Genomic DNA, 16,539 nt, shown 5'->3' with positions numbered 1-16,539 from the left:
CATGAAACACTGTCACAGGAAAGCTGCATCCACCTTCAAGGGAACCCCACCATCTAGGACATGCTCTCCTCTCACTGCTGCTATCAGGCAGAAGGTACAGGAGCCTCAGGACCCACACCACCAGATTCAGGAATAGTTATTACCCCTCAACCATCAGACTCTTGAACCAAAGGGGATAACTTCACTCAATTTCACTTGCCCCGTAACTGAAATGTTCCCACAACCCATGGACTCAATTTCAAGGACTCTTCATCTCATGTTCTCAATATTTGTTTATTTATTTATTTATTATTATTATTATTATTATTATTTATTTATTTATTTATTTTTGTATTTGCACGGTTTGTTTGTCTTTTACACACTCTTCTAACACCCAAGTTTGTGTGGTCTTTCACTTGATTCTGTTATGGTTATTATTCTATAGATCTATTGAATATGCCCACAAGAAAATAGATCTCAGGGTTGTTTATGGTGACATATATGTACTTTGATAATAAATTTACTTTGAACTTTGGTTTTGGATACCTGGAGGTACATGATAAAACAGGCCAAAGTCAGCATGGTTTCCTTAAGGGAAAACCTTCCCTGACAAATCTGTTGGATTTCTTTGAAGAAATAACAAGCAGGATAGACGATGGTTAATTGGCAGATGTTATGTACTTCGATTATCAGAACACCTTTAAAAAGGTGCTGCACATGAGGTTGCTTAACAAGATACGAGCCCCTGGTATTATAGGAAAAATACTAGCAAGATAGAGCATTGGCTGATTGGCAGGAGGCAAAGAGTGGGAATAAAGGGAGCCTTTTCTGATTAGCTGCAGTGACTACTGGTGTTCCACAGGGGTCAATGTTGGGATTGCTTCTCTTTACATTGGATGATGGAATTAATAGCTTTGTGGTCAAGTTTGCAAACCATAGGAGGAGGGGCAGGTAGTGTTGAGGAAGCGGGGGTCTGCAGAAGGACTCAGACAGATTAGGAGAATGGACAGAGAAGTGGCAGATGGAATACAGTGTCAGGAAGTGTACGGTGATGCACTTTGGCACAAGGAATAAAAGCATTGACTATTTTCTAAACAGGAAAAAAATTCAAAAATCGGAAGTGCAAAGGGACTTAGGAGTCCTCGTGAGGATTCCCTAAAAGTTAATTTGCAGGTTGAGTCAGTAGTGAGGAAGGCAAATGCAATGTTACTATGCATTTCAAGAGGACTTAAATATAAAAGAGAGGCTTTATACTGAATAAGGCTTTATAAGGCACTGGTGAGACCTCATATTGAATACTGTGAGCAGTTTTGGCCCATTATTTAAGAAAGGATGTACTGACATTGGAGAGGGGTCAGAGGAGGTTCACAAGAATGAAAGGCTTATCGTATGAGGAGTGATTGATGGCTCTGGGCCTTTAATCACCGGAATTTAGAAGAATGAGGGGGGATCTTATTGAAATCTAATGAATATTGAAAGGCCTAGATAGAGTGGATGTGGATAGGATGTTTCCTCTGTTGGGAGAGTCAAGGACCAGAGGACAAAGCCTCAGAATAGAGGGATGTCCCTTTAGAACAGAGGTGAGGAACTTCCTTAGCAAAGCGTGGTGAATCTGTGGAAGTCATTGCCACTGGCATCTATGGAAGCCAATTCATTGCATGTATTTAAGGCAGAGCTTGATAGGTTCTTGATTAACAGGGTATGAAAAGTTATGGGGAAAAGGCAGCAGTATGGGGTTGAGAGGGAAAAGGCAGAGCAGACGATGGGCCAAATAGCCTAATTCTGCTCCTGTATCTTATTATCATTGAACTGATGATGCTCAGACAATTTGTTCAATTCAGCCACATATGCTGAAATGGACTCCTGTTCCTTTTGATTCCACTTGTGTGTTCTGCAATCAGGAATAGCTTTGGTTCTAAATGTTTCTGTATTACCTTCATGATATCGGCAAAGCTCATTTCAGCTGGTTTGTTTGGAACAATTTAACCTCTAAGCAAACGTCTTCAGATCCAATGTATTTAGCAAAACTGACACTTGTTTCTCATTGGCTAGTTCATTTGCTACAAAATACAGCTCAATTTGCTCAGTATGCAAAATCCAGTTATCTGTTGTGCAATCAAATGCATTATTCTTTCTGATGTGGCCAGACAATTCTGTTTTTTAAAATTTATGATTATTATCACCCAGTAAAACACTATTTACGAACCTGTGAATTTGTTCATGTTCTGCCTCCTTTTTAACTCGATTGTCTTTCCTTTTCCAAAGAAACCTGTGCTGTGCTGATTTTTTTTAAAACTCAAATCTCTCGCTGCACTTCAGCGGGTAGGTAGTCACCTTCGGTTTTCTCCACTTAACCCTGCAAGCTGGACGAGTCCATCACCACCATTTCATTGCTTCCAGCTGAGGTGCGAGTCTGTTCTGGTCATCAATTGCATCTGCTGCTCCTGGTGCAGCCACCTCTACATTGGTGGAACCTGACGTCGTGTGTTTGTGTGTGTGCGTGTATTTCAGCCTGACGGACTGAAGTCTCCCGCAGTGTGACACCCCCTCAGTACTGCTCAGTTGGCCGGCTGGTGGCTCAATGGAATCAGCGCCAGACTCCGGAGCGAAGGCTCCCGAGTTCGAATCCAAGTCGGGCCACCCCCCCCCGAGCACGCTTTCCATCCGTTCTGGGTTGAGCATCAAGCTCGGCCTCGTAAAAGAAAAAGGGTCGAGTCAGGAACGTTCATATCGTGACCCGGTTAGTCCGAAAGGAGACCAATCCTGACACCACGCGCCAGACAAGAATGGCTGTCCGTCTGGTGTGACACGCTTTTAACAAAAGAGTACTGCACCTTCCACAGAGTGGAGCTTCCTCAGTCTTACTCTCCCCCAGTAGCACCTTTTGCAGTGACCTTCCGCCACTGTTGTTGTTCGTCCAGCGTACGTCGATGAGGACCTGGACACCATTTTGATGGTGTCGAGACTAGCGCGTGATTTGGATTTAAGTGAGGGAGAGTTGCGCAGCGTCAGCCTCACTCTCTCTTCCCAATTCCCATCTGGATCCAGTGGCAAGACAGAGTCGAGACGGCTGGAGATGGGACGAGGCGCAGTGGGTGACCGGGACGTCTTCTGTGTCTTGTCCACGTTCCACGACGCTTGCAGAGACCGCCTTCTTGACCGTTGGACCTCCCATAGGTCTCGTCCGTTCAATCCGCCGGAGTCTGTCTTCACATGCTGGGATAGACAACTCCCTATCTCACCGAGGGTTTGAGACCCGTCGGCTACCCTCACCTGGTTTAGCCGGCTTGTCGAAGCCGTTGCCCGGGGTGTGGCCGCTGTCGCATGCAAACAGCTCCGGGAGCCACAGGTGAGAGCTGAGTGCCAGGTGGGGACCAAAGGTGGTCTAACCGCCTTGAAAAGGACGCGACATGTTCCCCCACCAGAAGTGCTACCCCTCCCTGACATCCCATACACCCCAACTTCCATACCTCCGCCACTACTACCCCTCCGACAGCATTACTCCCCCTCAGCCGCACCCCTCCCTCAGTACCAACTCTCCCACAGCAATGCTCACTCAATACTGTCCCTCTTTCAGCACTACACCTCCCACAGTATGTTAGTTTTTTTTGGAAGAGATGTGCTTACTCCCAGTTGATACTCAGGGGCACAATCTGACCAGCGCTACCATTGCTCTGGGCCGGCTGGCGGTGTAGTGGCATCAGCACTGGACTTGAAAGCAGATGGTGCTGAGTTCAAACCCAGCCGGGTCCCAACCTGGGCAGCAGCAGTATCTGTGCAGAACAAAGGCCTGGCGATCTACTCTTCACGAAGAGTCGGACTCGACTTACCGACTGAACAACAAACCATTGTTCAGGTAAGATTTCCACACCCAATAACGTGAACACTTTCATATTCTCCCCCACCCCAGCCCATCAGGTTGTCAGAACCCGGTAATCCTGTTCGCCATTGCTTCCTTCTTTTTCCCTGCACACTTGGGAGTCCATTTACAATGGCCGAATTTGCTCACTGTGGTGGGAGATTCCAAGTATCCAGGGAAATACATCACAGGTACAAGATATGGGGGTGGGGGGTGGGGGGTGGGGGGTGGGGGGTGGGGGGGAGCCCTTCAGCCCAACAAGTCTGTGCTGTAATTCCCATTGAAGCTAGTCCCCATTGTTAGTATTCAGACTGTATCCAATGTCCCCTCTAATTTGTAATAACCAGTGTGCATAAAAATCTTGTGCTGTGCAGTTTTTGTTTGCCATTGACAACATGTGTGCACTTAAGTGGAATTCGAGAGTGATTCTATAATTCCTTCAATAAAAACAGTAAACAAGCCAGTTGTAAAATCTGCAGACAAATCGCCACAAACTCCACTTTGTTGACAGCTTCCGCATCAGAAACTGGGAAAGGAAATGTGATCGTGAAATATACTGAACATACCAACGAGGTAGAGGGTGACAACCTTCTGTGCAGTTTAAGCTCCTTTGTGTGCGAGTAACAAGACGTGCGTGTGTGATTACAGACACCTTAGAATTGCCTGTATCCCCCTAAACCTTTCCTATGTGTGTACCCTTCTAAGTGTCTTGTAAATGTTGCTATTGTACCTTCCTCAACCACTTCCTCTGGCACCTCATTCCATATATAGACAACCCTCCGGGTGAAGCAGTTATTAAATCTCTCCCCTCTCGCCATAAACCTATGTTCTCTTGTGTTGCAATGTTATTACAGTGCCAGCGATCCTGCTGCTGTCTGAGGAGTTTGTATGTTCTCCCCGTAACCGCGTCGGTTTCCTCCGGGTGCTCCAGTTCCCTCCCACAGTCCAAAGATGCATGGGTGAGTAGGTCCATTGGTCACTCGGGTAAAGGGTGGTGTGGGCTTGTATCTCTAAATGAATGAATAAAATAGCATTGTTTCTTTAGTAGGGAGACCAAAACTGAACGCAGTACTCGAAATGCAGCCTCGCCAGTATCTTGTAAAACTGCAATGTAACATCTCATGCCCTTATTGATGAAGGCTAAACACCTTCCTTGCCACAAAAAGCAACAACCTCCTCGCACTCTTTCCAGTTTACTGGCATCGTTCCCATAGCAGTGTAACCTGAACAGAGCTCAATACTCCCAATGTGGCCTTGCCAACATCTTACAAAGCTGCAACATAACGTGCCAACGTCTGTACTCAGTGCTCTGGCTGATGGTCAAACGCCTTCGCCACCCTGTGACGTGTCGACTTGTTCGGGAGTCGGGAGAATAAAACAACCAATGACTTGGCCACAGACGTCTTGTTTATTGATCAGCAGGTAAATGGCTTTATACTGTAAATCTGATTGCTCAGCAGTTTCACAGGATAGGTAATAACAGAAGAAACAACGAAGTGTAAAGGAGAGAGTATCCGGCTCTCACCTCCCGATCACACTGCCCCAAATGCTCGGGCGACACCCCCACATCTGCCCCCACCCTCGGCTGCCAATCCCGCTGCTGCTCAATGGGTGAAGGCAGATAAATCTGTTCCCCTTTTCTCCATCACCAGGACAGGGTGGCAGGTTAGGGCGGCCGGAAGGGAGTGGTGAGGTTTAAAGGTCAGGTGAAGGGAGTAGAAGACGGTGGTTCTTCGGGACGCCCTGATGGCTGGTGTATCGAGGAGGGGGACAGGTTAAGGACTGAGTGGGGGGGGGGGAAGGGGAGAGCTGCTGAGTGACAGGAACCTGTGGATGAGGGGGATGGGGGCGGTTTAGGAACCAGGAGAGTGGTGGCCCTGGGTCATGGTTGGGTGGGTGTTTAATCTGCGAGACGGGCACCGACTGCAACCTTGCTTGCTCACTCTGTTACCCTCCTCTCTAAGGAGCCGGGCACTGGCAGTGTCAACGCTGGAGATAATTTACATAATAAATACAGGGACAGCGCAAACTGAACTTCCAAAGGGGGGAAGCAAAGGAGGGCGGGAGATGTTGAGGGGGCTGAGTGGGGGAGAGGTGAGGTGCTGCCAAAGACTCCGCTAGTAAGGAGTCCTGTCTGACTGGATGGCAGGGGTCTCGGGGGTGGGGGTGGGGGCTTTGGGCTGAGCAGGTGGCCCTTCATGCAGCCCGCTCCCTCTCTCTTGCTACGAGAGGGCCAGGTCGGTCAGGGGAGCCATCATGTGGGCTGGGACAGGGAAGGGGTGGTGTGACTGATGCTTGGAATTCCTTCTCTCTCCCCCCACCTCCCACCACCACCCAAGAGCAATGATTTTGGCAGAGGAATCGAGGGGGATTCCGCAAGCGGAGACAGACGTCACCCCCTCCCTTCCTCCGCCTGGGGTCTTCTGTCTCCCAGTACCCGCTATGGAAAGTACTCAACGCTGCCAGGCTTGGAAGTCAGGTTAAAGAGTAGCACACGGGTTAAACAAATCACTGGGCCAGAGGGTGAATTCAACTGCCTCACCAACAGAATGCAGGCACGGCTTGAAATACTGAGGCACATGTGTGCACTCACGTACACACTCAGACACACACACTCTCACACACACAGTGCATATAGCTTGTAATTGAAATGCCGATGGTTAAACACTAACCCACTTGTGTGTACATACATGTACGTACACACACACACACACTGTTAATGCTCTCACAAACACACAGCTTCACAAACTAGATGAGAAAAAAGTAATTTCTGAGCTCCCTGCAGCCCACTAACCATCTCTCTCTATTTTTTCATCTCCTAAACCTTGCATTACGCAGGGTTAAATATTTTGATATTTACAGGATGTGACTCAGTTACAACCCCCACAGTGCAATTCTGATTAGGCTCACAATAGTATTCACACTGACACACCCACACACTTATGGACACATACATACTCTCTCTCTCTCACACACACTAGCATACATACACAAAATATACCCACATACACAGTCATGGATGAGCACACAGAGACACATTTACAAGTGGATGCCACATAAAATGCCCATAGACAAGTGTACACACACACATACATACCCACTCACACAGTGCATATAGCTTGTTGTGGAAATTACCACGGTTAAAACACTGATCCACTGTGCATGCGCGTGTGCGCACACACAGTGTTAATGCTCTCTCACACACACACACAGTGTTAATGCTCTCTCACACACACACACAGTGTTAATGCTCTCTCTCACACACACACACACAGTGTTAATGCTCTCTCACACACACACACAGTGTTAATGCTCTCTCACACACACACACACAGTGTTAATGCTCTCTCACACAGAGTGTTAATGCTCTCTCACACACACACACACTGTTAATGCTCTCTCACACACACAGCTTCACAAACTAGATAAGAAAAAAATACTTTCTCCGAGCTTCCTGCAGCCCACTAACTAACTCTTTCTCTCTCTATTTCTTTCGTCTCCTACTCCCTGCATCACGCTGTGCAGGGTTAAATATTTTGATATTTACAGGATGCGACTCAGTTACAACCCCCACAGTGCAATTCTGATTAGGCTCACAAGAAAATATAACATATAAATATATACAGTATATTATATAGACAGACACACACAGACACAGCAGACAGGGAGTGGTGTCTGTTCCCACTCTCTGACACTCTACAATCCCCTGCCTCCTGCATGCCAGCCTTTTCCTGAGATCATCACTTCAACATTCCAGCAGTGCTCCGAAGGTTTTCCGGCAGTCGATGGCCTTGATGCTGGGAGGTAGGATACGCTCCCGTTTCAGCTGCTCCTGGCTCAGGGAACTGGCCAGGCGAGCACAGGCCGTCTGGTACTTCTTGTCGAAAGCAGCTGTGGGAAGATGGGACAGACAGAGACACAGAGAGGAAGGCAGAAGAAAGTGAGAGAGACAGTGAGAATAACGGAGTTCAAGCGAGGGTGAGGGAGTGAGGATTGGTGGGGTGGGGGTAAGGGGAGGGAGGGGCGAGGGGGCAGGGAGGGAGAAATATATTATTTGCGAACTCAGTATTGATGAATTCACAGCAAAATCAACAAATTACTGGAAAACACATCCCTAGCGACAAATTCCTCACACAGAAGGTTCTGCAAAGAGCATTTGAGAACAGGAGCTTTACTCTGTGTCTGAACCTGGGAGTGTGTGATGGGAAGATGTAGAGGGAGCTTCACTCTGACTCTTGGACTGTGATGGGATGGTGTAGAGGGAGTTTCACTCTGTGCCTGACCCCAGGAGTGTGTGATGGGATGGTGTAGAGGGAGCTTCACTCTGTGCCTGACCCAGGGAGTGTGTTATGGGACAGTGTGGAGGGAGCTTCACTCTGTGTCTGACCCTGGGAGTGTGTGATGGGACAGTGGAGAGGGAGTTTCACTCTGTGTGTGACCCCGGGAGTGTGTGATGGGACAGTGGAGAGGGAGTTTCACTCTATGTCTGACCCCGGGAGTATGTGATGGGACAGCGTGGAGGGAGATTCACTCTGTGTCTGACCCCATGAATGTGTAAATGGGACGGTGTGGAGGGAGCTTCACTCGATGTCTGAGCCCAGGAGTGTGTGATGGGACAGTGATGGATGTACTGATGTAGCTGGTCAGCGGATGGGAGTCTGATTTGGATACCATGCAGTGTACATTGTACATCCTCACCAACATTCATGTTGTCCTTGCCGATGGCAGCCATGGTCAGGAACAGGATCTCTCTGTACAGGCTCCTGTAGGAGGGGAGGGGGAGCAGAAGGTGGAACACTTAGTCCTAGCTGCCTGTGCTCCCCACTTCCCTGCGCATCCCCCCCCCCACCACACACAGCCGAAGAACAGATCGAGCAGCCTTCTGGACACCCGTGCAGCTGTGGTGCCAGCAGCAGACACGACACAGGCAGCGAGGGAGCACTGGTACAGGATAGGCAGGGGCCGAGACCAAAGTGGGAAGGCAAGGGAAAAGAGGGAAGGCTGGGCACGATGTAGGGGTGTGCAATGCGGGTAGAGGGGTTTTGGGGAGAGGGGGAGGGGGGAAGAGAGACAGACAGACAGAGAGAAGGGAGAGGGGGGGACAGGAGAGAGGGGGAAGGGAGAGGGAGGGGAGGGGAGGGGTGGGAGTGGGGGTAGGGTTGGGGGTGGAGTTGGCTTGGGGAGATTGAGGTGGAGATGGAGGGAGAAGTGGAGGGGTAGGGGGTAGGGGGGTAGGGAGAGACTAACTGAGCGGGTTTCCTCCGGGTGCTCTGGCTGCTTTCCAAAAGACGTACGGGTTAGGGTTAGTGAGCTGTGGGCACATATGTTGGCACGGGAAGCGTGGTGACGCCTGTGGCTTCCCCCGGCACAATAGTCGCTGCTGTGATTTGACATGGACCAGGCATTTTCACTCTACGTTTCAATGTGATAAGTAAAGCCAACCTTTGAAGGGAGTGGAGGGGTTGGTGGGCCATTACAGTGGGACGGACACTGACTGTGGTGTCAGTGAGGGTACGCCTGGATTGGTGTGCAATGCCCTGGTCACCTGGATTGGTGTGCATTGCTCTGGTCACCTGGATTGGTGTGTATTGCCCAGGTCACCTGGATTGATGTGCATTGCCCAGGTCACCTGGATTGGTGTGCATTGCCCAGGTCACCTGGATTGGTGTGTATTGCCCAGGTCACCTGGATTGGTGTGCATTGCCCAGGTCACCTGGATTGGTGTGTATTGCCCAGGTCACCTGGATTGGTGTGCATTGCCCAGGTCACCTGAATTGGTGTGCAATGCCCTAGTCAGCACGACTTAAGGAGAACATGGCCAAGCATGTAGGCTCTCTGGGACAGTACCAAGACTGTAATGTTGGAATTATAGGAGGAATACAGGAGAGCTTTATGAGGACTTGAGGGCGAGTTATGGGAAAGGCTGAATAAGACAGGAGAATAGGTTTGGAACGCAGGAGAATGATAGGAGATCTTAGAGGCATTTAAAAGTGTGAGGGGTATAGATAGGATAAATGCAAGCAGGCTTTTTCCATTGAGGCTGGGATAGACTTCAACTAGAGGTCATGGGTTTAGGGTGAAAGGTGCAATGTTTAAGGGGAACATGAGGCAAAACTCCTTCACTGGGAGAGTGATGAGGGTGTGGAATGAACTGCAGTGGAAGTGGTGAATGTGGGTTTGATTTCAACAGTTAAGAGAAATAAAGATAGGCACATAGATGGGAGGAGCATGAAGGGCCATGGTTTGGATGTGGGTGGCTGGGATTAGGCAGAATAATAGTTTGGCATGGACTAGATGGGCTGAAGGGCCTGCTTCTTCTGTAGTTTCTTTGAGCCCAAGAGACTGGACAGACTGCGACTGTTTTCCCTGGAGCAGAAGAGGCTGAGGGGTGAGCTTATAAAATCATAAAGGACATAGATAAAATGGATGGTCACACTGTCTTTTCCCTGGGGGAAGAGCGTTTAAAACTGGAAAGCACAGGGGACGTACCGGGGGGAGGTAGAGAGTTACGGGACATAATGGGGTTGTGGGGGAGGGAGAGAGTTATGGGAAGTACCAGGGGAGTGAGAGGGAGAGTTACTGGGGGTACTGGGGGAGAGAGTGAATGAGTTATTAGAGATGCCGGGGGGGGGGGGGAGAGTTACAGGACGTACCTGGGTGAGGGAGAGAGTTATGGGATGTACCGGGGTGTGGGAGAGAATTAAGGGACGTACCAGGGGAGGGAGAGAGGGAGTTAGGGGAATGTACTGGGGGGAGGAAGGGAGAAGCTACTGGAAGGAGGGGAAGAGTTAGGGGAAATTACAGGGAAAAGGACTGTGCTGGAGGATGGAATGGGGAAATAGGAGGACAGGTTCAGGGACTGATGGGTGTTGGCAGGAATTGGGGTGGAAGTGGGAGGGCAGGGTTAGTGGATGGTTCAGAGGTAGGATTATGGACTGTTCTTTCCACCCCCCAACACCCCTCTGCATCCCCTACCTCTGCTGTGGAGAACCAGCTTCCTGAAGGCGTGGCGTGTCCCGGATCAGGCTGATGGCCTTGTGCACTTCATTCAGCCCCACATGAGTGACCACATCCTCCAGGTAGCTGAGCGTGACAGGATGCTGCACTGTCCTCCACCGGTGCTGTGGGATCTGACCTGCACAAGGCCACACAATCCCTCTGTCAACATCCTCGGGCTGAGTGTCGCCACCTCGACCACCCTCACAAAACGCCAGCGCAACTAAAGAGCTGATTATTTAAGGTAGCGTATCCGAGTGACGCTATTACTGCTCGGGCGTTCAATTCCGGCGCCATTCTTAAGGAGCCTCTGCAGGTCCTCCCTGTGAAATACAAGGGTTTTCCCCCGGGTGCTCCGGTTTCCTCCCACAGTCCAAAGTCACACCAGGTAGTTCAACTGGTCACTGTAAATTGTCCCGTGATTAGGTTAGGGTTAATTGGTGTTGTGGGGTGTCTGGGGCGGGGTGGCTCGAAGGACTATAGGGGCCTATTCCGTGCTGTATCGCTAAGTACATAAATTCCCGTTTCTTATTATAATTTAATGGTATAGTTTATGTATTGCACTGTACTGCTGCCGCAAAACAACACATGTTTTGACACACGTCAGTGATAATTAACCTGATTCTGAAATGTACTGTTGAAAGTATTCTGACTGGGAGCACCTTGATCTGGGACAGGACTTCGAATAGGCGGCTGCGAAGATCGTGGACTCTGTCCAGTACATCACGGGCACATCTCTCCCCACCATCGGTCTCATCTATAGGAGATACTGCCTCAAACGGGCAACGTGCATCCTCAAAGATCCGCAGCATTGGGGGCATTCAGTCTCTGCATGGTCTCCATCAGACAGGGGGTACTGAAGGCTGAAGTCCAACTCCACCAGGTTCAGGAACACCTACTTCCCCTTCAGCCATTTGGTTCCTGACCCAACTCGCACTGCCTCAACACAGGAACACCATGACCACTATAGAAAGCATCCTGTCTGCATACATAATGGCTTGGTACGGCAACTGCTCTGTATGTGACGGCAAGAAGCTGCAGAGGGGCACGGACACAGCTCAGTGCATGATGTAAACCAGCCTCCCCTCCACGGACTCTGTCTACGCTTCTTGCAGCCAGCAGAATCAAACACACCACCCACCCCGAACATTCCCTCTTCTCACCTCTCCCATCGGGCAGAAGATACAAAAAACTGAAAGAAGGTACCACCAGGCTCAAGGAGAGCTTCTATCCCACTGCTAACTCTTGAATGGACCTTCTGTATGACAAGATGGACTCTTGGCCTCACAATCTACCTCCTCATGGTCTTGCAGTTTATCATTTACCTGTACTGCACTTTCTCTGTAGCATTTATACTTTATTCTGTGCTCTGTTACTCCTCGTTCACTTCACTGGGTAATGATTTGATTTGTATGCACAGTATGCAAGACAAGCTTTTAACTGTACACGTGACGATGATAAATCAATTCTAATACTTTGATCCCTTGGCATTACAACAGATTTTGTGGGTTTGTTTTTGTTCTATTTGTGTTTTTTCAGGTAAAAATTGGGTATAAATTGTGTTTGCTTTGTTCTTCTTGTGAATGCTGCTTCAAGTAGGCCTTTTGCTGCTCCAGCACATTCATAATAAACTTCACTTTGACTTTATAGGATGCTGGGTGGTTGGAGAAATGTGCATTTCATGGCTGAACAGAGATCAGATGTTGCTATCGGTTTTAAGATGCCTCCCCCCGCCCCCGTGCATTCATCTGACAATAAATTCAACCTTGACCCCTCGAGTCCAGTGACAGACACCTCCCCCGGCCCAGAGGTTGTGTTCTCACTCGCCTGGCCTCAGTACCACACAGTAGCCCAGTTCCCTGCACTCGGTCAGGTCAGTGGGGAACCTCTCCCCATCCCGCAGAACATGCAACCCTTCCTGCTCTGGGTACCCTCGGGTGCCCGAGCAGGGCCAGGGACTGCGTGAGAGTCAGCAACTTACTGTACATCCTCCAGAGGACATAGAGTGGGGGGCAATGGTCCGGGTCAACGGTCAGGACGTCCCACAGGGTGCGAACACGGAGCATCACGTTACTGCACACCCAGACCGGGGGCTCCTGCAAACACACAGACACAAGTCAGAGCACCTTCCACTGCCACCTGGGCAAACTGACACCTCTCCCCAATTCAGAGACACAGACAGGTGGGCAGAAAGAAAGCAAGGCAGAGGGATGGAGAGCGGGGCAAGGTTGGCAGAGAGAGGGGGCGGGCTCGGCAGAGAGAGGGACAAGGGTGGCAGAGAGAGGGGCAAGGGTGGCGGAGGGGCCGGGTCGGTGGGGTCGGCAGAGGGGGGCGCCGGGGTCGTCAGAGAGAGAGACACACACACACTACTGAGATGAAGGTTTGTGTTCATACCAACAGAACCCAACCCCCTGAACCCCCATCTGACCACCAGCTCTTCATCTCCCTGCTGGGTGTGCCTCCCTCTCTGTGAGATCCCTCCTCTCCAACCGTTCACACCGTCCTCGGCGGAGTCTGTGTTGAGCTCAGCGTGGCTCATTTTCAGCGGGCAGTGCCCTCTATCTCCGGGGGAGGGGAGGGGGTGCTGGGTGAATAGTGGTGCAGCGCGGACTGCCACCTGCCCCCGAGGTGCGCGTGTACCTGTGGCGTGGCGCGGGCGTGGCGCGAGGTCAGCACCAGTCGCAGCAGGTGGTGCGGCAGCTCGAGCCGCTGGAAGTACCAGACCAGGTTCCAGAAGATGATGGGATGGTTGTCGATGAGTTCAACCTGCGACAGCACTGAGTCACCCTCATTTTCCAGCAGGCTCTCCACCTCCTTGCGCAGAACCAGGGGGCTAACGTAGGCCACCTTCACCCGCTCCGGCTCCAGCTCCCCACTGCCGCACCCCAACCAGCTCTGCAACTCAGCGAGGACAGAAAGACAACGGCTGTGTTACAGGCTGGCATCTGTGTTACAGTCCAACGTCTGTGTTACAGGCTGGCATCTATGTTACAGTCCAACGTCTGTGTTACAGGCTGGCATCTGTGTTACAGTCCAACGTCTGTGTTACAGGCTGGCATCTGTGTTACAGTCCAACGTCTGTGTTACAGGCTGGCATCTATGTTACAGTCCAACGTCTGTGTTACAGGCTGGCATCTGTGTTACAGTCCAACGTCTGTGTTACAGGCTGGCATCTGTGTTACAGTCCAACGTCTGTGTTACAGGCTGGCATTTGTGTTACAGTCCAACGTCTGTGTTACAGGCTGGCATCTGTGTTACAGTCCAACGTCTGTGTTACAGGCTGGCATCTGTGTTACAGTCCAACGTCTGTGTTACAGGCTGGCATTTGTGTTACAGTCCAACGTCTGTGTTACAGGCTGGCATTTATGTTATAGACCAACGTCTTTGTTACAGACAAACATTTGACATCTGGGTTACAATAAAAAAAATCTGGGCGTTGGTCCAACATCTGAGTGATAGACAAATGCCTAAGTGGCAGTTTAGTGTTCAATAGGTGAACATTCAATAGGTGCATTTAATGTCAGAGAAATGTATACAGTATGCTTCCTGATACCCTTTCTTCGCAAACATCACGAAAACAGAGTACTGCCCCAAAGAATGACTGACAGTTAAATGTTAGAACCCCAAAGCCAACCCTCCAACTCCTCCTCCCACACATGAGCAACCCCCACCAGCAAAAAAAGCTTCAGCACCCTCCAGGCACTGAAGCGTGAAGCAAGCATCGATAAAGACACAGACTTGCAGTACCCAAAAACCACACATTCGCCCAATAATTCGACATACCACAGGCTCTCTCTCTCCCTAATACCAGAAACACAGGTGTCCCTGTTTCACAGCCAGGGAAAGGCATAACAAACAACTCGCTGATTTACGATGTTAAAAATCTGTTGTGTCGCCTTTTCCGAGCTCTGTGCCAGGAAAGTCGGCTCTCTGGGCATACAGCACTCGGCAGCTAACCTGCAGCTCCCAATGTTCTGTGTCCTCCTGCAACGCATCAGACAGGGGCACCGGCCTAAAATCAGCACATTCCCGGAGCCACGAAACCCCGGAACCCTGATGACGTGCTAGTCTTCCAGGCCGCGTCTGGGTCTGGGTGATAGACAGCGGCGGCTGACCATTTTCTGTTGTCAGTCTGAGATCCCCCGTGTCTGCAGTTTGTAACCACGATCTGGGTACTGCCTGGCACTGGAGTCAGCGAGTGGGCCCACCTGGCATGGCCCAGCATCTGCCCGAGCCAAACAGTGCAGCACTTGGCAATGGCGAGCGTAAGATTGGAATTGAATTCCCGCTGCTGTCTGTAAGGAATTGTACATTTTCCCTGTAACCGCCTGGGTTTCTTCTGGGCGTTGCAGTTTCCTCCCACTTCCCAAAGATGTATGGGTGAGGGTTAGTGAGGGCCGGGGGTCAGTGAGGGTGGGGGGGTCAGTGAGGGCGGGGGGGTCAGTGAGGGCGGGGGGGTCAGTGAGGGCGGGGGGGTCAGTGAGGGCGAGTGTTAGTGAGGGCGAGGGTTAGTGAGGGCAAGGGTTAGTGAGGGCGGGGGGGTCAGTGAAGGCGAGGGGGGGTCAGTGAAGGCGAGGGGGGGTCAGTGAAGGCGAGGGGGGGGTCAGTGAGGGCGGGGGTCAGTGAGGGCGAGTGTTAGCGAGGGCGGGGGTCAGCGAGGGCGGGGGTCAGCGAGGGCGAGGGTCAGCGAGGGCGAGGGTCAGCGAGGGCGGGGGGGTCAGTGAGGGCGGGGGGGTCAGTGAGGGCGGGGGGGTCAGTGAGGGCGAGGGGGTGTTCAGTGAAGGCGAGGGGGTGTTCAGTGAAGGCGAGGGGGTGGTCAGTGAAGGCGAGGGGGGGTCAGTGAAGGCGAGGGGGGGTTAGTGAGGGCCGGGGGTCAGTGAGGGCGGGGGGGTCAGTGAGGGCGAGTGTTAGTGAGGGTGAGGGTTAGTGAGGGCGAGGGTTAGTGAGGGCAGGGGGGGTCAGTGAAGGCGAGGGGAGGGTCAGTGAAGGCGAGGGGCGGTCAGTGAAGGCGGGGGGGGTCAGTGAGGGCAGGGGTCAGTGAGGGCGAGTGTTAGCGAGGGCGGGGGTCAGCGAGGGCGGGGGTCAGCGAGGGCGAGGGTCAGCGAGGGCGAGGGTCAGCGAGGGCGGGGGGGTCAGTGAGGGCGGGGGGGTCAGTGAAGGCGAGGGGGTGTTCAGTGAAGGCGAGGGGGGGTCAGTGAAGGCGAGGGGGGGTCAGTGAAGGCGAGGGGGGGTTAGTGAGGGCCGGGGGTCAGTGAGGGCGGGGGGGTCAGTGAGGGCGGGGGGGTCAGTGAGGGCGAGTGTTAGTGAGGGTGAGGGTTAGTGAGGGCGAGGGTTAGTGAGGGCAGGGGGGGTCAGTGAAGGCGAGGGGAGGGTCAGTGAAGGCGAGGGGCGGTCAGTGAAGGCGGGGGGGGTCAGCGAGGGCGGGGGTCAGCGAGGGCGGGGGTCAGCGAGGGCGGGGGTCAGCGAGGGCGAGGGTCAGTGAGGGCGAGGGTCAGTGAGGGCGAGGGTCAGTGAAAGTGAGGGTCAGTGAGGGCGAGGGTCAGTGAGGGCGAGGGTCAGCGAGGGCGAGTGTTAGCGAGGGCGAGGGTCAGTGAAGGTGAGGGTCAGTGAGGGCGAGGGTCAGTGAGGGCGAGTGTTAGCGAGGGCGAGGGTCAGTGAGGGCGAGTGTTAGCGAGGGCGAGGGTTACTAAGTCGTGGGCATGCTG

General features: G+C 51.8%; 1 protein-coding gene across 5 annotated transcripts in view; it reads right to left on the bottom strand.

Moving 5' to 3' along the window:
• Nucleotides 1–7,003: 7,003 nt before the first annotated feature.
• Nucleotides 7,004–16,539, bottom strand: part of LOC134342993 (DENN domain-containing protein 4B-like) — a 59,688-nt gene continuing 50,152 nt past the window's right edge. For all 5 annotated transcript variants that reach the window (XM_063041768.1, XM_063041766.1, XM_063041767.1 and 2 more), the window contains 5 exons: nt 13,475–13,729; nt 12,816–12,930; nt 10,814–10,973; nt 8,537–8,601; nt 7,004–7,729 (listed from right to left, as the gene is read on the bottom strand). In XM_063041768.1, coding sequence (XP_062897838.1) covers nt 7,584–7,729; nt 8,537–8,601; nt 10,814–10,973; nt 12,816–12,930; nt 13,475–13,729 — 741 coding nt within the window. In that variant the 3' untranslated portion in view covers nt 7,004–7,583. The remainder of the gene's footprint in view (nt 7,730–8,536; nt 8,602–10,813; nt 10,974–12,815; nt 12,931–13,474; nt 13,730–16,539) is intronic.

The sequence above is a fragment of the Mobula hypostoma genome, chromosome 2 (genome assembly GCF_963921235.1).
Source record: "Mobula hypostoma chromosome 2, sMobHyp1.1, whole genome shotgun sequence".
Lineage (NCBI taxonomy): Eukaryota > Metazoa > Chordata > Chondrichthyes > Myliobatiformes > Myliobatidae > Mobula > Mobula hypostoma.
The sequence above is the reverse complement of the archived record's forward strand: the minus strand, read 5'-3'. Positions and strand labels throughout refer to the sequence as shown.